This window comes from Aotus nancymaae, unplaced genomic scaffold (genome assembly GCF_030222135.1).
Source record: "Aotus nancymaae isolate 86718 unplaced genomic scaffold, 86718_ANA_hifiasm-v0.15.2.pri h1tg000040l, whole genome shotgun sequence".
NCBI classification, from domain to species: Eukaryota; Metazoa; Chordata; class Mammalia; order Primates; family Aotidae; genus Aotus; species Aotus nancymaae.
The window spans coordinates 119,768,490-119,792,830 of NW_026988454.1; the positions used below are offsets into that span (position 1 = coordinate 119,768,490).

The 24,341-nt window shown below is 45.1% G+C and overlaps 1 protein-coding gene across 5 annotated transcripts in view; it reads left to right on the forward strand.

The window, feature by feature from the left end:
- TRERF1 (transcriptional regulating factor 1) overlaps window positions 1-22,811 on the forward strand; it is a 231,576-nt gene extending 208,765 nt beyond the window's left edge. For 3 of the 5 annotated variants that reach the window (XM_064361045.1, XM_012448662.3, XM_012448664.3), the window contains 5 exons: window positions 5,253-5,341; window positions 7,831-7,944; window positions 15,080-15,283; window positions 18,213-18,424; window positions 22,261-22,811. In XM_064361045.1, coding sequence (XP_064217115.1) covers window positions 5,253-5,341; window positions 7,831-7,944; window positions 15,080-15,283; window positions 18,213-18,424; window positions 22,261-22,585 — 944 coding nt within the window. In that variant the 3' untranslated portion in view covers window positions 22,586-22,811. Of the gene's footprint in view, window positions 1-5,252; window positions 5,342-7,830; window positions 7,945-15,079; window positions 15,284-18,176; window positions 18,425-22,260 lie in introns of all 5 variants that reach the window. The other 2 variants (XM_012448661.3, XM_012448663.3) reach the window with 1 other exon arrangement.
- The last annotated feature ends 1,530 nt before the right edge of the window (window positions 22,812-24,341 follow it).

Sequence of the window (24,341 nt, forward strand, 5' to 3'; positions counted from 1 at the left end):
AGGACTGAGTTAAAACTCTTTTACCTTGCCTGACACGACACTGGTTTAAATTTTAAAAAATGTCTTAGTGGACAAACTCAAATTCTGGATTCAGATTGAGGCTTCCCCCTTTTTGCCCACTGAGAAAACTTTGGTAGCAACCTGCTTCACCTTGTACCCTGAAAAAAATTACTCAACCTTCACCCATTACTGAAAACCCTGTGTGGAAATGAAAATCTGGTATGAAAACAGTCCTTTTTCTACAATGAACGTGTCTGTCTTGTGTAACTACAAAACATTATCCATGGGGCCAGGCACAGTGGCTCATGCCTATAATCCCAGAACTTTGGGAGGCCAAGGTGGGCAGATCGCTTGAGTTCAGGAGTTCAAGACCAGTCTGGCCAACATGGTGAAACCCTATCTCTACTAAAAGTACAAAAATTAGCCGGGCATGGTGGCGCATCCCTGTAATCTCAGCTACTTGGGTGGATGAGGCCGGAGAGTTGCCTGAACCCGAGAGCTGTAGGCTGCAGTGAGCTGAGATCACACCACTGCACTCCAGCCTGGGCCGCAGAGTGAGACGCTGTCTCAAAAAAAAAAAAAAAAAATTTCAATGGAAGTTTTAAGAAAGACAGAAAGGCCCTCTAAAAGATACTGTGTCCAAACTTTCTCTCACCCCTCCATGTCTCTTTTTAATTGCCTGGTTTCACTATAGATTGCCCCCAAATTAGCCACAGTCCAGAGCCTGTTTCCCAGCAACCGAAGGTCAGAACCGTTTTCCTCTGGATACTGTTCCAGCACCGGTTTCATCCAGTTAATTAGGTTCTTTGTAATTAGCCTTAATCGTCTTGTTAGGGGCCCCTGCTGGTAATAGCCCAATAGCCAGGAATCCCCAGGTAGAACAAATGAGTGCCAGGGGACTGTCAACCCAGGAACCCTATGTGCATGCTGAATGGGCAGCGGGGATCCTAGAGAGAAGGGAGGGTGGGGGCGGGGGGGTAGTTGAAGGAAAGGGGAGGATTGGAGGCAACCCCCTGCTTCGGCTTTGTATTTTATCCTGGACTTTGTCCAAGATGCAGGATCCAAGAAAGGCCGGCTTAGGATCTTGTCTAAGAATGAGGAACATGTCCCTGTCAGACAGACTCGAGGGAAGACAGACATCTGAGCCTTTCCTTAACTTCGGATTACAGAGGGATTTTGGAGGCAGGAAGGAGAAGACTATGGATATTATAAGCAGCCGGGAGTGAGACTGTGGGATAAGAAATCCACAGAACAAGGTGCAGGTGGTCTTGAATGCCACTGTCCACATATCAGCAGGGGCAGCATGTGTCTCATAGCCGTGGGCTGATTTGGAATCTGCTCTCCAAGTGGCCAGTAAAGGTTCAAAACATGTATTGAACACTTAGGACCAAACCTGTCAGTCACAGGCTGACCAAACCTGTCAGCCACCATCTCCATGTCACATGGGGAAACTGAGCCTCAGAGAAGTTAAGTGGCAGAACCAGGTTCACAATCTAAGGTGACTAAATTCACCCTTTTTATCACAGTTCAGTGATACTATTTGGGGGAAACACATTCATGTTGTTTATCTGTCCCCGGCTCTAGCCTGGGAATTCAATCCAAGAGCCCAGGGATGGACTGTCAGTCTCAGAGGGCAATCCTGTGATTAGGAAGCCAGCTCTAGTGTGAGAATGGTTTTGTTGCCTGGACAAGCCTCTGTCCCTCACTTTGTGGACACCCTGTTGGACAGACACTAACACACAGGCACACACAGAGGGTTGTCATTTGCACCAAAGCACAGACCCTAGGACTATGCAGAGGAGCCACCTCTTACTTTCTAAGACCATGCTCCCCAACACAGCCCTGCATCCCTTGGAATGGAGAGTGACATAGAGGGACAGGGAGAACATGCAGCCCACTCCAGCTGAGGACGAGTTGTACAGAGTGCACACTCTGGAATCAGGAAGGCATCAAATCCTATGACAGAGGAGCAGTCTTAAAAACCACCAGGAGTCAGCAGGGAGAAGGTCTCCTTTCCCCACGAGGTCTGGGGATCTCTCCTAACAGATGGGCCAGGAAGTTACTTCACCTGTGGAGTTGCATCTGGCAAGCAATTTGGAAACATGAAGGGACATACTTCTCAGAAATCAACAGGCCTGGGAACTGAACACTGCTTTTGGGGCCAGAAATCTGGTAGTGAGCCTGGCAGGCAGAAAGAAGTATGCCCACTGCAGACAGGCTGAGAAGGCTGGGTGGCCCTGTTAGTGTCTTGTCGTGTCTCAGAGCTGCACTGTAACAGGAAACTGATGGTCTGGCTGATGTTGGAAAGAATTATCATTGATCTAGTTGAGGGTTTCATCAGCAAAATGTCCCCTGATTCCTTATTGGAGATGCAGCCAAGTGCCGTACAGACTCTGGACCTACAGCAGGTCAGAAGAGCAGCCTCTGTGTAAGCTTGCGTGAGTCAGCTGGTATGACAGACTGCCATCGTAGTCCTCTTTCCATCGTTATCTTTCTGACCTCTCTTACCTGTTCGCTCTTTTGGTGGATACCTAAAAGGAACCGTAACTGTTTGGTTGTTCGGCTGAATTGTTGGTTATTCCTTTTTGTGTCCCTCTTTCTGCCTCTGTTCCTGGGTAAGGAGACCCCAAGGCTTTGACCCCAATGTTGGACAGAATTTGAAGAATGGTGATGAAAGTGCTATAGAGCCTTAAATCCCACCAACCCCCTGTGCTCACATGCACTCCGGCAAGGATTCTTCAAGCCCCCAGGTCCCCTGAGGCTCCCCTGTTGCTGTGGTCTGCACAGCCAGAGCTGTCCAGTCCTCTGGAACCCATGGAAGATGATTCCCTTCTGCTGAGGATTCATGGGAAAGCTACTTTACTCCTAGAAGTAAAGAGATAAGTTTGCAGCTGGGCACAGTGGCTCACACCTGTAATCCTAGCACTTTGGGAGGCTGAGGCAGGCAGATCACTTGAGGTTTGGCGTTCAAGACCAGCCTGGCCAACTTGATAAGACTCTGTCTCTACTAAAAATACAAAAATTAGCTGGGCATGGCAGCACTCACCTGTAATCTCAGCTACTCAAGACGCTGAGGCAAGAGAATCACTTGAACCCAGGAGGCGGAGGTTGCAGTGAGCCAAGATCTCACCACTGCACTCCAGCCTGGGCAACAGAGCAAGACTCCATCTCCCCACCAAAAAAAAAAAAAAACTATATATATGTTTGCAAACCAAATGCATTGGGTGGTGGCCCTGCTTTTGTAGAAGTCTGACCCAGCCCAGCTGTGGAGAGCATATTCTGAGTCTGGAGCCAAAGCTCCTGGCTTGAGGACCCATCAAGGAGTTGTACAAGGAAGTTGTTTATTTCAGAAATGTGAGTTTACATCACTGAGCCACATACTCTCCTAAGGACCCTAGGCTCCCCACCTGTGGTCTAAGGAGGCCCCTGCCCGCCCAGAGCAGTTTCGCCCAATTCACTTATTTTGGCCAAATACTACAAGGGAAGAGGCAGTTAGAGTTTCCTGTACTACAGCCCCACCAGTTGACCATAGCAAAATGGAAACTTGGACTTGCCTGGAATGGGAGGACTGATATTATGGTTTGGGGTACCAGAGCGCTGAGAAGTGTAGTGAGGTCAAAGCCTTGGCCTAATACCATCCAAAGAATAAGAAATGTGAAGATTCAGCAGGCCAGAAGAACAAGACTGAGTTTTCCTGAACCAACCTCAGTGGTAGAACCTTCCCTAGAGCCCCCAGAAATAGGAGTCCCCTTAGAAGTAAGCCTTATTTCTTGCCCTAAACAAGCCAGTACCATTTTATATTATTATCTGCATATCCTGCTTTCTTCCTTGGAGGAAAAAGACATAAATATCAGATTTAGCCAGTAAGGCAGATGCAGCAGCCCAGCAGTGAAGCCTCTCCCTCTTCAGTCAGCAAATCTGTCAAGAACTGGCTCCACTCACCTCTCCAGCCTCACCTGCTGCTACTGGAACCTTATACTTGAACCAGATTAGATTTCTAGTTGTTCTTTAAAAACCTCCATTTCCTCATCTGTCAAATGGGCTCATCATCATAATCTTACAGGATTGTTAGTAGAACCTAATAATGAATAACTGAAGTACTTAGAACCTGGCATATAGTAAGCACTTAAAAATGTTAATGCTGGCCGGGCGCCGTGGCTTATGCCTGTAATTCCAGCACTTTGGGAGGCCAAGGCGGGCAGATCACCTGAGGTTGGGAGTTCGAGACCAGCCTGACCAATGTGGAGAAACCCTGTCTCTACTAAAAACACAAAATTAGCAGGGCATGGTGGCACATGTCTGTAATCCCAGCTATTCAGGAGGCTGAGGCAGGAGAATCACTTGAATCCAGGAGATGGAGGTTGCAGTGAGCCAAAATTGCGCCATTGCACTCCAGCCTGGGCAACAAGAGCGAAACTCCATCTCAAAAAAAAAAAAAAAAATAGAAATGTTAATGCTATTTTTTTCCTAGCACAGCATCTTGCTTGTAATATACACCTAATAAATATCTGTTGAATGAATGACTGAAGTGCATGACTTCCCTCTTGCCTCTGACTTTGCACATCCTGCTTCCTCTCCCCAGAATACTCTTCCATCTCCTTATTGTCTGACTTGCTTCTATATAACCTTTAAAACTCAACTCAGGTGTTTTCTTTACCTGGAATCCTTCCTGGCTGCTCTGGTCGTAACCTAAGTGTGATGTTTCCCCTTTGTGCCCCACTGGCATCTCACCTTTACCTGAATAATTATAGTTACCACCTTGAACGTCATGGCCTCCTGGTTTGTCTCCCCAGTAGATTGTGGGCATCCTGAGGGTGGAGGGTGAATCCAGCCACACCCTGAAGGGTACTTGCTACATGAATGTTTGCACTTGTGAATATAATAATAGCGTTAAAACTGTACCTAAAATTTGTTGAATGCTCACTGTTCCCCCGTGATTATGCTGGGAATTTTTTTTTGCATTATCTTCTTTAACTTTCACAAAAATCCTAATCAGTAGAGGCAATTATAATTATTCCCATTTGTAGGTAACAAAAATGCTTAGGATAAGTAACTTGCCAAGGTCAAGGCCATAGCTGGGATTTGAACCCAGGTGTCAGAGCTCCTAACCGTTATATCACACTATCTTTTCCTTCAAATGGGAGTTGGGTATGTATTATATCACAGTTGTATTTTGTAACTTAGCTAAATGAACCAGCAACTAAAAACGGGGAACTGTGAGCTGTTCTTACGAGGTTTGTGTTTTGTTGTAGGTTCGGACAAGTGGACCTCCCTAGAAAGAAAACTGTTCAACAAAGCACTAGCCACTTACAGCAAAGACTTTATTTTTGTACAGAAGATGGTAAGCATGATTTTTCCCACTGCCCCTTGAAATTAAATTTGGGAAATTGTACACAAAAATATTTATAAATGTTTGGTTACTGTTTAAAATACTTACAAAGAGGATGTCTTCCACACTCGCTGGTGAGGATGGTAGGGGATATAGGGGTGGTGTGGCCCCAGTGTTAGGAGTGTGGCAGGGAGAGGACAGGGAAAAGAAGGTATAGATTATCTGGACACTGCAGTGGTGTGGGGTTATTTTCTATCTTAATAAAAATGTGTCATTCATAATTCTATTAGAATAACTAGAACTCGGGCTCCTGGTTCACAATTTACATAATTTATTTTATTTATTTATTTTTTTTTTGAGACAAAGTTTCACTCTGTCACCCAGGCTGGAGTTCAGTGGCGTGATCTTGGCTCACTGCAGCCTCCACCTCCTGAGTTCAAGCAATTCTCCTGCCTTAGCCTCTAGAGTAGCTGGGATTACAGGCACGCACCACCATGCCTGGCTAAGTTTTGTATTTTTAGTGGAGACGGGGTTTCATCATGTTGGCTAGGCTGGTCTTGAACTCTTGACCTCAAGTGATCTACCTCCTTCAGCCTCCCAAAGTGCTGGGATTACAGGTGTGAGCCACCATACCTGGCCATACATAATTTATTTTATGTATATTTGACAAACCTATCACATTTCTGACAGAATTTTTTTCTGGGAAACTGGGGAGAGGAGAACGTGTGGCCTCCCTCTACCCAGTAGCAGAGTTTCTGGTGTTGAACTCCCTATTATAATGGTAGTAATAATAAAAATACCTTGCATATACAGCATTGTAAAGCAAAATAAAACTTGCACATAGATGAAATAGCACTTTATGCAACAGATAAACTTATTAACTTTATTGGCTAAGAGGTGGTTTAGCGTAAAAAATTAAAACCATTCAAAGAGTGTTTCAACAAATTGATGAATGATGGAGCCCTATTGTGTTAAAGATAGTTAAGGCTGTTCAAGTACACAGAGAACAGGGTCACCGGTGACAGTGCCCACTGGCTCCTGGCTGGGACAGACGGTCCTCGGAGGTGTCTAGGGTGGCATGTCTCCTGTCGTCAGTCTAGGGCCTTGCCTGGACAAACATCAGAAGCAGGAGGACTTTGTCTCTGACTTTCCTCTGCCTCCATGTCTGCATTTGCTCCTGCCTTGCCCTTCGCAGCCACCATGCCTTTGCTGCCCTGTGTGCCTGGCAGCTCTCATGCTCCATCTTTCTTGAGTCACCCTCCTCCTAGGACTGGCCTGGCATAGACCTCAGTCCTTGAAGTCCCCACACTATCGTCTGATGATGGATTCATGTATTGAGCTTACCCGGCAACATGGGTTTTAACCCAGGGCCCTCTGGGATGGACACTATCCTCTCTCCCTCGGATGATTCTAGTGTGGAAATTCCAGGTGTTGGGGATGAGAAGGGGACAACTTTGAGGAAACAGGACTTGGTGCCCCTCTCATCTCACCGTGTAGGTGGTCTTGTTCCCACCCTCAAGGGTAGGGCCAGCCTTTAATCTGAATCCAGCAAACCCACATTATTACACCTCACCTGATCGTAGAGGATATAAACTAAACAAAGAAATGTTTTTGCCTTAAGATGCATAGACCTTTGCCTCTTTGAGGTTGAACAGGGCAAGGCCCATTTCCTGCAAAACCTAATCTCTGTCATCATAACTTTTGCCTTATATTCCTATTCTATTACTAAGGAACATTTCTCATAAGTAGATTTTGAAGATCAAGTTAGAGCCATTCAAGCATATTAAATGAAAAAGCAGCTGCTTTATGGGTTAAAAAAAAATGAGTAAGTCTATAAGGACTGATCTGAAAAAATCTCCAAGCTATATTACAAAAAAAATCAAGTTGCAAAGCAGTATTTATAGTGTTTTGTGAGGAAGGATGGTAGAGGGAAGGAATATATTTGTGTGTGTGTTGGTTGGTACATGCCTTAAAAAATTCTGGAATGAGGCTGGGTGTGTTGGCTCATGCCTTTAGTGCCAGCAGTTTGGGAGGCCAAGGCAGGAGGATCACTTGAGGTCAGGAGTTTGAGACCAGCCTGGCCAACATGGTGAAACCCCATCTCTACTGAAAATACAAAAAAATGAGCTGGGTGTGGTGGTGGGCACCTGTAATCCCAGCTACTTGGGAGGCTAAGGCAGGAGAATCGCTTGAATCCTGGAGACGGAGATTACAGTGAGCCAAGATCGTGCCACCACACTCCAGCCTGAGCAACAGAGTGAGACTCCATCTTAAAAAAAAAAAAATTCTGGAATGATAAGAAATTAATGCAAGGGGCTACCTGTGTTGCATGGTGAGGGGTGAGGACAGGCATGGGAAGGAGGCCTTTCACTGCGTACATTTTTCTCTTGAACTGTATAAACTTGTTTATAACCTATTATAAAATTAAATATTCAAAAAATCCTGCTGCCCTTGTTCTCTGCCCACTGCTAGAGCTAACCTTGAGCTCTCTTTCCCGGCAGGTGAAGTCCAAGACGGTGGCTCAGTGTGTGGAGTACTACTACACATGGAAAAAGATCATGCGGCTGGGGCGGAAACACCGGACACGCCTGGCAGAAATCATCGACGACTGCGTGGTGAGTAGAGCTGCTAAGTCGTTGCTTGTGCTGGTGCAGCTCCCACCCAGGCCCGGGTCAGTAAGTGGCTGGTATTTGGTTTGGCTTTGCTGCCAAGAGAGCCAGAGTAAGGAAGTGACAACAGCCCAGCTCCCCTGCAGGATTCAGGACCTGTCCTCCTGAGTAGGTAGAGGAAAGGTGTCCGTAGGTTTGGCCTGTAGCTCAGTGTTCAGATACAGAGGTGAGGGCTAGCGCCCACTTCAAGGCAGCTAGGAGCCAGAAGAGTTAAACTAAGGATGGTCCCAGCCTTGGTGTTGTTGGTTTATGATTGGGTGTCCTGACCCCCTGGAATATTTTTTTCTGATCTTTCCATGTCATAGATGCTACTGACCTGAGACCATAATGTGCCTCAGAAAGGGGCCCTGGGATTTTGCACAGTCTGTAAAGCGTGAGCAAGAGGAGCTTTGACCTGTAGGTAGTGCCAGGAACCCTCCATCACTGAGGAGCTGATTCACTGCATGTAGATGATACTAATCCTTACATCACCATTTATCCCTGGGATTGATTTCCTTCATTAGCACACAGTCCACAGTCAACTGCACATTAAGTACGTACCAATGACCCAACAAGACCTAACTAGTCTCTGAACCCTGTATGTGTGGCTTTGATGATTACTATCACTTGTGATCCTTGTAATTAACTCTCCACCCTGCATCTATAGCCACGGGAAATCTCCTTTTTACACTCTGTGGAAAACATTACCACCTGCCACGTATGTGTATATAAAAATTATGTCTTGGCCGGGCGCGATGGCTTACGCCTGGAAGGCCGAGATGGGGGGATCACAAGGTCAAGAGATCGAGACCATCCTGGCCAACATGGTGAAGCCCCATTTCTACTAAAAATACAAAAAATTAGCTGGGCATGCTGGAGGGGGGGCAGGTTCCTGTATTCCCAGCTACTCAGGAGGCTGAGGCAGGAGAATTGCTTGAACCCAGGAGGCAGAGGTTGCAGTGAGCCAAGATCACGCCACTGCACTCCAGCCTGACGACAGAGTCAGACTCTGTCTCAAAAAAAAAAAAAAAATTGTGTCTTACAACATTACTAAACTCCAGCTTCTGTCACCATCAGTGGAAGTATTGAGAATTCATGAATTATGTAAATATTTGAAATTATATTTTCATTCCCAATTGTGCCCCAGTTGTAAGGGTTAGCATGTGTGTATTATTTTCTTGAACAGACAATGAAGTAGCAGTTTTCATGTGCCAGACATTGTGTTAGGGACTTTATAAATATTGACTCACTTAATTTAATGTAATTCATTTAATACCAATTCTTTGTGGTAGGAAACCGAGGCACAGAGCTGAAGTAAATTGGCCATAGTCACACAACTGCTGAGTGTATTGTTGAGCCTGACTCCTTTGTGTAGTTAAGAGCAGTCAGATGCAACTTTTCTTTTGTTTGTTTGAGATAGGGTCTCACTCTGTCACCCAGGCCAGAGTGCAGTGGCACGATCATAGCTCACTACAGCCTCAACTTCCTGGGCTCAAGCAATCCTCCCACCTCAGCCGCCTGAGTAGCTGGGACTACAGCCACACAGCACCACACCCCGCTCATTTTTTAGTTTCTTGTAGAGACAACATCTCACTGTGTTGCCCAGGTTGGTCTCGGACTCCTAAACTTAAGCAATCCACCTGCCTTGGCCTCCCAAAGTGCTGGGATTACAGGCTCACCCCTGTAATCTCAGTCTACTGCACTTGGCCACACATTTTCTTAAAGAAGTGTAAAAAATTTAGACTCATTAATGCTTCAAAGCCTATGCTTTTAACTAAGAGTTGATCCTAGCTATGAAATATACATACATATATACATTTATGTTTGAGTCCAAATATCAGAGAAAATGGAAATCTGTAGAATAGTATTGCCATTTTTTTGATCAGAGATGGCAGTATTCTATATGCAGGGTTTCTTGTGACCAGGGTTTTTGTTTGACTCATTTAAGTAGTGATGTATTATGTCAGAATAGTCTTTCGCTCATCTGTGGCCTAATGTTTAAAAAAAACAGTATAATCTCCTCCAGTTCAGTCACCTAAAAGCAGTTGAACTCCCACAATGTAAACAGCAACGTGTATGTAGCACTGTGGGTAACCCGAGGATGTTAAATGGTGCCTCCCTCCTCTCCCCGCACCACACAGAGCATATGTCCTTGTTGGGAAGATGCAACATATGTAAGTGGAAATATACCACGAACCCCAAGAGTGTTTAAAAACAGTTTGCATCTGGGCATGGCAGCTCACATCTGTAATCGCAGCACTTTGGGAAGCCGAGGTGGACGGATCACCTGAGGTCAGGAGTTTGAATCCAGCCTGGTCAACATGGTGAAACCCCATCTCAACTAAAAATACAAAATTAACCAGGTGTGGTGGCACACACCTGTAGTCCCAGCTACTTGGGAGGCTAAGGCAGGAGAATCGCTTGTACCCAGGAGGCAAAGGTTGCAGTGAGCCACGATCATGTCACTATACTCTAGCCTGGGCAACAGAGTAAGACTCTGTCTCAAAAAAAAAACAGTTTGCAATGAGAACTGGAAAGTCTTAGATAGAGCCTTAAGGACTCTTTCATCCAATTTCACTATTTTACAGGCAGAAAGTTGAGACCCAGAGAGGGGAAGGGGCTTGCCCAAGGTCACACAGAGCATTGCTTTCCAAATGAGTAGAAGAGAGAGTAAACAAGGAAGCACAAAAATTCCTAGCCTCAAAGACCTAGGCCTTGCTCCTAGGCCTGCTGGCCTGTAAAATGGCCAGATTATTTAAATGATTTAGGAAGTACATTCCAATTCTGTAATGTCCTGGGGTCTGTCAGTGCCGTGTTTGGGAAGAGGGGCAAAATCAGAGGATATGGTCTTCTAAGGTAAATTGGTGTATCTTAGGCTTCAGTGTTATCAAGTGCCTAGGACAGTGCCTGGCATAATACAGTCACTCAATAAATTAATGAGTGAATATTTTTCCAAGACAGGAGTCACTCTGGTTCATAACAACATTCCTTCTGTGAATTCACTGGAGGGAGATGGAATGAACAGGGGATGCTGAGCACAGGAGTGACACTAACAAAGATGTTTCCACACAAGGCAGAGGCACCATTTTGGACTGCCTGGGCTTTGAAGATGGGTAGGAAGGCCCAGGCCAGCATGAAGCCTCAGTTTAAGAAGAAGAGGGTAAGAGGGTGCCCGAGGGGCCACACCTTCTTGAGTTTATTCACCAGGAGCCAGTATTAGGCTGGGCCAGGAGTATCCACACCCTCATTACTTGTGAGCTTTAGGGAGAGCAAAAGGCTTATGTGCAGAGATGACTCAGGCCCACAAAAACAAGAAAATCTTGATTAAAGGCCAATATGGCAGCTCACAGCTCCTTTGTGGGTACTGTGTGCACAGTCAGCCTTCTGAGGATAGTTTCCCAAGTGGAGATGAAAAATTGGGATGCTGGGGAGGGTGCGCCTGGGGAGGGTGCACAAGGCACAGTCCTAGGATGTGGTCCTACTCTTTGTCCTCAGGGCCTGCCTGGGACACCTGGGACAGCTCTCCTGAGCATGTATCTTCAAAGTTTTGCGAAAGGGCGGGTGACCATTTCCCTCCAGGTAGAACATGAAGGAACATGCTCAGGTAGCTCAGGAATTATTGAGGACTTGAGAGAGAGGAAAAGAAGGAGGTTTGAAAGGAATGATTGCCCTTTAGCTAAGTAGCCGGAGGTAAACAGAGCACAGTTGCTCCCTCAGCAGGGGCAGTGTGGCTGGAAACAGAAGAAGGGAGCCAAGATGGGTTCTATTAACGTGGTGAGAGAAGGTGCTAGCCACACCTTCCTGTCCCCTGTCTGTGCTCATGCTCCCCGACTCAGGACAAATATATGGGGCTGGCTGTGACCAAATTTCAACACAGTTCAAGAAACCAACTGAGGCAGTTAACTGGAAAACAGCAATCAGGGATCCAAGGGCAAAGGTAGAACTCACCGTGGTGTCAGCACAGTTGCCTGCAGCACAGTGCATTGATGAGGGCCTTGGGAAACATCCTCCTTCCCTTTGACATTTTAAAGCAGCTGGTTCCTGTGATATTGAGAGGTTTAGGATTTCTAAGCTGTTTACAGATAGACAAATGTGCACCTGTGGACATTTGCAGCAGGTCCAAGGAGTGAAGAAGGTTGAGGTTTTGGAATAAGATAGACCGAGTTTTGAATCTCAGTTCAACTTTTTTACCAGCTGTGTGACTTTAAGAAACTTATTTCTTGGGTCAATTTCCTCATTTGTTTAAAACTGAAAAAAATTTTACAGTGTTGTGAGAACTAGGGTGTGTGTGTGTGTGTGTGTGTGTGTGTAATGCATGATTTTTAGTAGATTGTCATCATCATCATTATTATTAGTGACCATAACACTCAAATTTGTGTCTTTAAGCAGATTTGGGTTGTTGAGCATTTGTATTCTAACTTACCAATTTCTCATCATATGAATTCCATTTGCATGCCTGAGAAGTAAAAATATCCTCCTCAACAAACTCTTATTGTGGACACTCAAGGTTCTGAACACCATGTTAAATGTATAGCCTCCTACCCACCCCATATTTGCTCGTCTTCTAATTTTGGAATATACTAAATGTTTTGTTTCACAATATATCATAAAATGACCAACCTGGCCAGGCACAGTGGCTCACGCCTGTAATGCCAGCAGTTTAGGAGGCTGGATCACGAGTCAGGAATTCAAGACCAGCCTGGCCAATATGGTGAAACCCCATCTCTACTAAAAATACAAAAATCAGCTGGGCGTGGTGGCATATGCCTGTAGTCCGAGCTGCTCGGAAGGCTGAGGCAGGAGAATAATTTGAACCCAGGAGGCAGAGATTGCAGTGAGCTGAGATTGCGCCACTGCACTCCAGCCTGGGTGGCAGAGCAAGACTGTCTCAAAAAAAAAGACCAACTTGTTGATACAAAGTTCTACATGTTAAGATTTCTGTTGTTCTATCTTTGTACCTCTTAGTCACTTTGGTGAGCCATATGGCTTGATGATAAATCATATTGCGATTTATAGATTGCCAGTTGAAATAAAACCTATCTAAATCCTTGAGACACATAATCATGGTACAATGTGATTTAATCTATAATTTTGTGACTATGTGGAACACGTCTTCTAAAAATTTTTAAGCCAAACAATGCCATTGTGAGAAAATTGTCATAACAAATACCATGAAACAAATGCCATTGTCATTTGTTGTGTACAGTTATTTTTAAATGCCAAACTGTAGGCCATGGACTACTTAATGTTTGAGACCACAGAGTCCCAGTTTGACATAACATGGTTTTTGCCTGAAACTCTTTGGGATGGAAAGATGGTACAGTCCTACAGGCATAAGACCACCTAAGTGAGATCAACCTGTATGTTTTAAACTAGTAAGAGGCCGGCTGCTTATATCATAAGTCACGTTGTCAGATGTACTAGGTCTGCATCAGTGTTCACTGAGGTCTTCTAACAAATGTGATCATTACTAATTAATCCTGTTTACCCAGTTGAAACTGGTGCCATTTCTTAAATACACCGTGTTTATACCGCATTGTAAGTAAGCATGTGATATAAAGACAATACTGAAACAGTAAGGGGCTACTGAATGCCACATACATACTGGCAATCTCTCTCTCTCTCTCTCTCTCTCTCACACACACACACACACACACACACACACACACACACACCCCAAATCCAAACTGCAGAGAGGAAGCTTGTGGTTTCTGGGTCCTAGGGTATCACTACTGTCAGAAATCTTTATCCTTCTTGGAAAGTCTCGCTTCGGAGCTTTAAGAATCATGGACTCTGCAACTCTATGCTCTGCCCTCAGATGGTAGGAAAAAAAAAAAAAGAATCATGGGCTCCCCAGTTACACCACTGTCAGGGGTAAAGGAGACTGGAGCCCACACGTGTTAAGTGATGAGTTATGCAGAGAGCCTGGCAGAGACAAATGACCTGCCAGGTCAGGGGCAGCTGGACATGCCTTTTCCTTCCCTGTTTATAAAACGGGAGGACTGTTTACAGCCTATTCAGTGGCATAGTAAATGTGAAAGCACTTAGTAAACTGTACAGTAAAAGCTGAAATGAGGCTGATTGGTCCTAAGCCCTTTTGGGGCCTGCAGAAGCCAGCAACCCTCACCCCTACCCTAGGAAGGATTGAGAGAGCAGAATAAAGTAGTTAGTTAAGCAAGGGGAGAATGAGAGCCTCCTGGATTCCTGCCCTTCCATCCCGGCACACCCAGGGCACCCACTTCAAGGTATTCAGTAACTTACTGTTCTGTTAACCTTGAGGAAGGCAGGGACCTTCTACTCAATTCTCCACACAGCTGCTGTTCTGAAGTGGGGAGAGGGGCCGTAGAAGCAGAGGAGATCATTATTCACAGGAAACGTTTTCTCGTTCTTTTTCATTAAATGCCTCTGGTAGGAGAAAGTGAATAAATAGAAACATTGACTACACTGCTTTTTCTGAGCCCATGGTCAGAGACAAAAGGAAAAGCACATGATAAATAAAAGGGAATCTCCCTTTCCATTTTCTCTCCTTTCATTCGATTTTCTGACAAGACCAGAGTGGAGCGCCCCTTGTATCATGTGCTTTCTGCACGCCGCAGGTCAAATCCGGCATCTTGTGTGGTGGTGTGTTATAAAGCCTCTAAAACAAATCAGCATAGGTCCTTCTTTAGTCTCTCTCCAAGGGGGATTCCACAGTATTGTTACTGCTGGAAAACCCTCTTCACTGCTGTGAGGAGAGAGAGCTACTCACAGGCAGGCTGCCTGAGTTTTAGTCATTTTAAGATCTGATGGTCTTGAACAAGGTGGGGAATCCTTGCATATAGAAATTGCTCCTCTCTGCCTCACCATGTCTTAATGTAAGTGATGAGGGGTCCCAAAGTGGGGCAGGGGACTTACTTCCTTCACTTCAAAGTCCTAAGCATCCGGAGACCAACCTTTTTGGGTTCATGCCTAGTAGGCTCTGTCCGCCGTTCCTTATGCAGAAGGAAAGGAACACAGCCCCAGCATCTGGCCCCACTCTCCTCTGTTGGTCTGTGAGTTCTGTTCATCACTAAGAATGCCATTTGAGGATTTTCCCCTCTTGCTTTTATTACCTTAACACTAGACAAGTGAAGAAGAGGAAGAGTTAGAGGAGGAGGAGGAGGACCCGGAAGAAGATAGGAAATCCACAAAAGAAGAAGAGAGTGAGGTGCCGAAGTCCCCGGAGCCGCCACCTGTCCCAGTCCTGGCTCCCACGGAGGGGCCGCCCCTGCAGGCCCTGGGCCAGCCCTCGGGCTCCTTCATCTGTGAAATGCCCAACTGTGGGGCTGTAAGTGTGTCTGTATCATCTGGGGATCTGGGACAAGGGAGGGCCATATAGCTGTGCCTGGCTTTAAGAGATGATGTATTTTCGAGAGTGCTCTTCCAACAATGAAGTTTGGCAGAGGGTGCTCCCTCCATGTTGCCATAGTTTTCTTCTTCATTGGCCAGCAGGTATTTCCAGAGTGTGTGTTCTGTGTCAAGCAGAATGCTGCATGCTGGAGAACACAAAGAAGGCCCCTGTGCCTAGCAAGTGTGTGATTCCAAGCTTGTCGCACAAGCTTGTGCCCTGTTGACCTGCATTTAAATGTACTAGGAGAGCCTGCTGACAAAGATCATCCTTTTATGACATAATTACTTGCCGCACCTCCTGCATTTTTACCTATTAGAAGGTTTTGCATTTCACATTTTACAAAGTGTGACTAATTGAAATGTCACTAATTTAAAATTTGAGAGCATTGTTACAAAGATGTAACTAAAGTTTATCTTTGTACTCTATGGCAGAGAAAAAAAAGATTTACTAAAAGTAAATTCATCATGTAAACAGGCTGAAAGGGACTGTGTGTCAATACTGAGCCTGGTACTTTTCAAGAATTTTAGAAGCACAGTTTAGCTAAAATAAAACAAGTTCACCATTTGGTCATTCTTTGCACTAAAGAAAGACCTTATGGTATCTGTGCTGGCCTTGTCTAAGGCTCCATGTATATTTTAAAGGATATTTTTAAAGGTTATTTCTCAGTTTCCCACCAGTCCCCCACTAGTCTGAATTAGTGAGTTTTCTCCAAATCAGGTTTCTTAAAGCCAGGCACACCTGTATAGGCAAGTTCTAAAGGGATTACCCCTCAAAATAATGTTGCCCCTTCCACAGGAAGCCCATTTTCCTCAAGTCAGTGTGCTTGTCTTTGCTCGTACTTGAGGTAGGACAGTGCTGTTCTCCAGAGTATATTGAATGCTGCTTATTAAGTCTGTCACTTAGATGGAGAAGGCAACAGTCTTTAAAATATTTAGATCCTAAACCAGAAATTCATTTGATTTGCATTTAAGAAAAAGTGAAAAAGTTGTGTTTTTTTAAAAAAAGATATATACATTTTCCATTCACTGTTCACTCTGGAGAGAACAGAAGAGATTGCTGCTGGCTTGTTTTCCATCTTTGATGTTTAATGACCTGGCCATTTTGTATAGAGTGTTCAGTGCAGGCATGATTACGATAATGATTTTAAGTGATGGTATTTCTTGGTGAATTTGTTCAGAAATTGGATGCCTCCTCAAATCATGGTTCTACGTATAGTAAATTGTTTACCAAATGGGAAGTTATTTTTTACTTTTCCCAATCAAATGCTCAGCAAGGTAGATATTTTCCTGTTCCAATTTTTCTGTACATAAAAAAAGAAAAAAAAAGATTATCTTTTTTTTCTGAGATGGAGTTTTGCTCTTGTTGCCTAGGCTGGAGGGCAATGTAATTGCGTGATCTCGGCTCACCGCAACCTCCACCTCCTGGGTTCAGGTGATTCTCCTGTCTCAGCTTCCAGAGTAGCTGGGATTACAGGTGCCGCCACCACACCCAGCTGTTTTTTGTATTTTTAGTAGAGACAGGGTTTCACCATATTGGCCAGGCTGGGCTTGAACTCCTGACCTCAGCTGATCTACCCACCTCAGCCTCTCAAAATGCTGGGATTACAGGCTTGAGCCACTGTTTCCGACCAAAAGAAAAAAATGTTTTAAAATGACTTTTTAAAATCACAGTGGAAAAAGCATGCTGATTTTTATTTTATTCCTTGCCTAATGATGGAGGCTTTGGTTGCTAAGTCAGCAATAGGCTTAAACCTAAACAGAGCTCATAAACCTAACACAGCAACTACTACAGCTAGACAGCCCAGTAGGTACTCCCCTTAGCTGATGAGTTTAACAAGCTGGGAGTCAGGGCTCTTGGGATTCAGGGACATGGATTTACATCCCTTTATAGCGATGGTTCTGAACTGGAGATGATTTGTTCCCCAAGAACATTTGGCAATGTCTAGAGATATTTTTGTCATAAATGGGGAGGTGCTACTAGCATCTGGTAGGCAAACGCCAGAGATGCTGCTAAAGATCCTATGCAGCAGAGCCCCCCACCCATCACAACGAAGAATTATCCAGCCCAAAATGACAGTAGTGCTGAGGTTAAGAAACCCAGCTTTATAGCAGGCTTTTAAAATACTGCCCAGATCCTTTCTCTTTTTATCATTCCGTATTAAAATTTGGGGGTCTTAAACATTGCTTCAACAATGGGCTACTGATTAAGGCAATATATAACATAGAATATGTCAGAAAATCGAATCATTGTCTTACAAACTGGGTTCCTTAGAGAGCTAGGGCTTCCTGGGGGTACACAGAGCTGAGCAAACAGGCCCAATTCTGCAGCAGTGTCTCCATTCTAGCCAGCACACCTCTGCTTTTAACTTGAGCCTGTGTTTTTTGAGTAAGACCTGATTTGTTTAAAAAAGAAAGAGGAAGGGAGGGAAAGAGGAAGGAAGGAAGAAAAATAGGAGGGAGCGAAGGAGGTAGTTATCAGCTTTTTTAAAAGTTTGAAAGCTGGTCCAGCCCCCGCATTTTTCAGATGGAAAAAAATATACAGAAGGGAAATGACCCAACAGCTTTAGTTATAGTAGAGCTAAACCCCTGACGTCTTGACTTCTAGACAATAGCTTTGTCCTTTATCCTGTGCCACATTGCCTCTTCTCTTCTGGTTATAGCAGTGATGAGGTTTTGATTGGCACAGCATTTGTGATTGTAGTATTTGATCTTTACCTTTTGTAGCGTATGCCCAAAGTTTGCTTATATAAACCCTTGTGCCCTGTCATTAGACAGTTTCAAGTATCCCATGTTTACCACTGAGTAACTAATAACCCTAATTTCCTTTTCAGGACTGTAGATGTCATGTCACTCCATTTCTTCCCCAGGTGTTCAGCTCCCGACAGGCACTGAATGGCCATGCCCGCATCCACGGGGGCACCAACCAGGTGACCAAGGCCCGAGGTGCCGTCCCTTCTGGGAAACAGAAGCCTGGAGGTGCCCAGAGTGGGTACTGTTCAGTGAAGAGCTCACCCTCTCACAGCACCACCAGCGGCGAGACAGACCCCACCACTATCTTCCCCTGCAAGGAGTGTGGCAAGTAGGTGCAGGGTACCAGGGACTGAATCTGAGTTCATGATGGATAACTGCTCTGTAGGGGCTGGGCCAGGATGGCCTGAGGTTTCTTCAATCAGAAAAAGAACGTAGACCTCAAAACTCTTCTTCATACCATCTTTGGGATGGATATGTAGGCTTTGTTGCAGATTCAGAATATGGCCATTCTGTTATCTTAGAACCTTGTAAGGATGGATCTCTTCAGAGAGTGAACCTCTAGTTACAAAACTTTACTCTTTCCCAGAAATGGCAGGTGGGACTCTGATTCCCACTCCTTCCCTTCACACCCAAGCTATATTCACTAGCATTACTCTTGTTACATCCCTGCTGAATGATTTGAGAATAGCTCTAGAACACTTAATCAGGAACTCTCTATAACACAGATTGCTCGTACATGATACTCCTACCACTATCGCTTACTTCCATGCCCAGAACAGATATCACTAATCAATCACCACACTCTTTGCTATCACGTTAAGACAGAGCCTCAAATACTTTTCATTGTCATGCTTCAAGTTGCACAACCAATTGATCAGAGTTGATACATGAAATAAAACCTCTTTGTTATCCTGCCCTTTTAGGTATAATTTAAAACAACAACTAAAAAGGAAAAGTGACATGCGATAGTAATTATAATAGCTAACATTTACTGAGCACTTATTTTGTTACATACTTTATTTGTATGAACTCATTAAATCTTTACATAGAAACTCCATGTGATACAGATACTGTTTTTTATCCTTGTTTTACAAATAAGGGTTTAAAAATTAGGTAAAATGACTTGCCCTAAGTCGCACTACCAGTAAAGGGAAGCACTGAGATTTGAACCCAGTTTCATTCAAATGCAGACCTGGGCTCCTGACCACTGCTCTGTCCTTTTGGTTTATTTGTTTTAGGTAGAAAATGTCATTGATGGTAAGATGGATGATTCCCTCCCACAGCCTCCTGTAGAGAATTCCAGTCTACTTCTCAATGAGTCCACCTGACTGGAAGGGTACTACATTGTCATGAATTACCTCCTTTAGGAGCCTTGCTGAGTTCCTCTTCCCATAATTCCTAGTGCCTCAAGCATGAAGAGGAGTATTACCTGGAAGAGATGCTGCCCAGGTGGCTTCTGAAACTTTACCAGGAAAACATTTCTAGTTGCATAAGGAAGGCCAGGTGGGACCTCTCCTTGTACATCCTCACAGATACAGCAGGCAACTTAATAGTAACTGCTGTTTAACAGGTACACTCAGTATGTGCCTGGCACTGTTTTAAAGGATTTTTTACATGTTTTAGGCTGTTTTATGTTGCTACAACAGAATGTCAGTGACTGGATAATTTATAAAGAAAATAAATTTATCTCATAATTCTGGAGACTGGCAAGTTCAAGGTCGAGGGACCTGCACCTGGCAAGGGCCTTCTTGCTGAGTCATCCCATTGCAGAAGGGCAAAGAAGAGAGAGAGCAAGAGATTGAACTTGCAGCCTCATACCCTATTATAATCGGCACAAATCCATTCATGAAGGTGAGGCCCTCATCACTGAAACACCACCCATTAGGCCTCACCTCCCAACACAGCTGCATTAAGGATTCCATTTCAACATGTGCTGTTTGGGGCATACATGCAACCCGTAGCACGTGTACCAATAAAGCTTTAAAGTAGCTCTGTGAGGCAGGTACTTTTAGGAGCTGCTTTTTTAGAGGCAGAAACTGAGGTACAGAAAGGTGAAGCCTCTGTTGCAGTTTGTAGCAAGCGACCTAGTGGGGATTCAAACCATGCAAGCTGGCCTGGCCTTGTGCTCCTGGCTCTATGCCATGCCGCCTCTGACTAAACCCAGCTTGGTGGCACCCACCAAAGTGAACTGGAACTAGCAGATCACTTCCCCCCATGAAGCGCAGGGATGGGAGAGGTGGGATTCGGCGTTGGTCTCCTCCACACTCGGCTGTCCTTCCAAGCTGGCCATGCTGTCGTTTTCATATCACCACCCACCACACATTGGTGCACCATGGAAGAAATAGGCCCCCAGATTGATCTTAAGGCTTATTCAATTGAAATGATGATGGAGCCACCCTCAGCTGACTCTCAGTGATCTCCCACCTGTTTGTCCTGGAGTGGCAGTGTCGGGGTATCAGGGTCTTGCCAGTTTCCCCTGAGAGGAGCCAGCACCTCCCACTCATTAGGCTCAAACAGGCTAAAACTCCACATTCCACCAGGTGGAGACAGAGGACGATTTAACAAACAAAAATCAGTATTTCATGTTTCTCGGCCATGTCTCTGTGGTATCTATTAAATGGTTTTTTGGGATCTTGTTCTTATGTTGCTTGGTAACTTTTTCTACCAGAAATCCAGTTACGATTTCATGGACAATACAGATGGTTTCTGTGGTTTTTCCTAACTCGGAATAACATTAGGCAAATATTCACAAAATACGTCTTACAGCTGCTGAAATTATGTTTGTTACATTTAACCGTTTTCAGTGTGTCCAAGTAGAATTGTGATTTATTAGCCCTATTTGACTTGGGCCTTAGAAACCAGCTGTTATTTTTGTTTTTTGGTTTTTTCCTTATAAACAGTCTCACACCTGGGCACACTTCTCTGAAAAAAGGCCCAGATAGTTAATATTTGAGACTTTGTGGGCTGTACTCTCTTTATCATAACTGCTCAGCTTTGCCACTGCAGCATAGAAACAGCCATCAACATTACATAAGCAGACATAGCTGTGTGCCAATAAAACTTTATTCACAAAAGCAGTTGGGATTTGTCCCACTGACCATAATTTGCAGACCTCTCATCTTAAGAATTAACCCCAGCAAAATACCTTTTATCCCAGGGTTTCTCGACCTCAGCACTATTGGCATTTCCAGTCTGCTAATTCCTTGCTTGGGGAAGAGGGAGTGTCCTCTGTGTTGTAGGACGTGTAGCCATTCTGATAATATCACGGCCACCAAAAGGGTCCTTAAGTGAAAGGGAGTAGATGCAGCTCAGATGTCAAGTACAATAATGACAGGGGCCACTGGATTTGACCACACAGAGTTACCGATGACCTTGAGACTAGCAGGGGACAACAGTCTACTTGGAGAGGAAAGAAGAGAGAAAAAAGAGATCCACCAAGTGCATGTGGTCAGATCCTTCAAGAATTTTGACCGTGGGCTGGGCGCAGTAGCTCACACCTATAATCACAACACTTTGGGAGGCCAAGGAGGGAGGCTCAATTGAGGCCAAGAGTCAGAGGCCAGCGTGGGCAACATAGCAAGACTCCATCGATGTAAAATATTTAAAAATTAGCTAGGCATGGTGGTATGTGCCTGTAGTCCTAGCTAATTGAGAGGCTGAGGTTGGGAGGATCATTTGAGGCCAGGAGTTCAAGGTTATGGTGAGCTATGATCACACCACTGCACTCCAGCCTAGGTAAGAGAGACACACTGTTGAGGAACAGGGACAGAGGTGGGTTGTTTCATGATGGGGACTATCAGGGCTCGTTAGCATGATTTGGGAGATTCTCCAGTGGAGAGAGCATCGTCAATAATGAGGAGAAGGAGGAGGCTGAAGGAGAAAGGGTCTGTGCTCCAGACTCCAGGTGGACAGGACGCCTTTGAGAATTCCTCCTCCACTGTCACAGGAAGGAAGACTGAGGCACAGTCAGCGTGTTCTGTCCCCATCCCTTTCCTTGTAATGCTTGGAGAGGAAGGAAGAGCGGTGACAGGTCATAGGGGAAGGAGGTCCTAGAAGCTGAGCAGCCAGGGACTCAGACCACGCACCCCCATTCCCCATAGGACACCTGGATTTCCAGGAACTCAGATATCCTTCTAAATTCTACACACCTCTCTTTATTTTTAGAGTCTTCTTCAAGATCAAAAGCCGAAATGCACACATGAAAACTCACAGGCAGCAGGAGGAACAGCAGCGGCAAAAGGCTCAGAAGGCAGCTTTTGCAGCTGAGATGGCAGCCACGATCGAGAGGACTACGGGGCCTGTGGGGGCGCCGGGGCTGCTGCCCCTGGACCAGCTGAGTCTGATCAAACCCATCAAGGACGTGGACATCCTCGATGACGACGTCGTCCAGCAGTTGGGAGGTGTCATGGAAGAGGCTGAAGTCGTGGACACCGATCTTCTCTTGAATGATCAAGATTCAGTCTTGCTTCAGGGTGACGCAGAACTATAAAGCCCTGTGTGGCACTTAGAGACAGTGAAAACCCACGGCCTCCGTCTTCATTAATCAGGAAACCTGGACTGCCTGCTTGTTTTGTAACCCTTTTAAACTACCTGTTTTAAAAGTGGTCATTTTATTCAGGTTTAGGAAAAAAAAAAAAGTCCCATTTCTTTTCCTTTTATTTAAAAAAAAATTTGTTTTTGTTGGGGGTTGGGGGAATAAATAATTGGCACAACTATCTTTAAGAGGTGTTTCATCTGGGCTACCTTCTCATGAAATCATTCCCAGCAGGGAATGAAGCTGACCTTCATGTTCCATTGCGTTCAGATGTCAACCATCCCGGTTGCCTTTTATCCCAAAGCTTGCTGTGAGTGTGTGTGTGTGTGTGTGTGCGCGCGCGCGCGCGTGCGTGTGAGGTGTGAGGCAGGCGACCCTCGTAGTGCTGGGGCCTTGGGGCCATCTTTTCCCACAAAGCGTTATTTTGATTCTGTTCTGACCTCATTCCGTAGTTTGCAGTGAGCATGGCATCTTTGCCTGGAGATTCTATGCTAGGGGCAGCTTTCCAGGGGCAAAGCAAGCCCTCGTGTTACACAGCTCTCCTCCAGCACACATGACGTGTGAGGAGATGACCAAATGTGAAAATAGGTTTCCCCTGAGTTGCCTCTCATCCTTTGGCCCATTTGCAGGAATGGAGTACTGTATAATTTTAGGCTTTCACTCCAAGCAGTGTTTACTGAGGACCTGGTTTTCTAGAGCAGGTGCGTCCTGTCCTCTTCCATGTTCCCTGGGGTCTGGTCAGCTCCAAGTTGTGGGTGGCAGAGCTGTGCTCAGCATGAACTGACTAGAGACCCATCTGCAGGCATGTATTAAGTTGCCAGGACTGCTTTCACTTGAGGGTGATTGAAGGGCATACATTGAAGTACCTAGAATGCCAGAAAGTGTTCTTTTGTCCAAAAAACAAATCAGAAAAGCAACACTGTTAATGATTAGTGGAGTTCTGAAATTACTTTGTGCCACTTAGAAGTACTGTGAGACCTCATTCACTGGGATTTTGCTATAATTCACATCCGCTGGACTGAAGTTTACCTTGATGGTAGCTGTAAGAAATAGTTTTCTAACACATATGATAGCAAATACAAGATAAATAGCATTGAAGGCCAACGAAAATGGCTTCAGACACACTTTTAGCTATAATGTCTGCATTCAAACAATGACTGTATTCATTACAAATCACTTACCAAAGCACTTCTAGACTTCTCTAACCTCCATGACTTTGCTCTGCTTCCTCCTGTCCCTGTCAGCAGGGTTGCTGTTTGTACTTGAAGGTAATAAACCTGTAATCCTTCAAAAATGCCATTTAGCCCCAGGCTTTTGAGCTGAGTCAGACTGACTCATCCCACTGTTAGGGCAAAACTCAGGCTGGGACACAGCCCCAGTACAGAGAAGATCCTGCTTCACGCAACTCCCCTTTCAGAGTTAATGCTGCGTGATTTCCTGGGCGGGTGTTTTCAGGACTTGCCCACCCCAGGTATGCTCGTTCCCAGCTCCATGTAAGTGTGCCTATCACACTGGGCCACTTTGCTGGCACATTCATAGCTTGACATGAGAGAGAGTATCAGCAGAAGCATGAGAGTAGGACCTGACATCTTTGACTCTGCAAAAGCTTTTAGTACACATGAGAGGGACCACCTGTGACCCACAGCAGCCCCACACAGGCTTCAGGAAAGCCATGGACGGAAGAAAAAATAAAACTCTTTTCCATCATTCT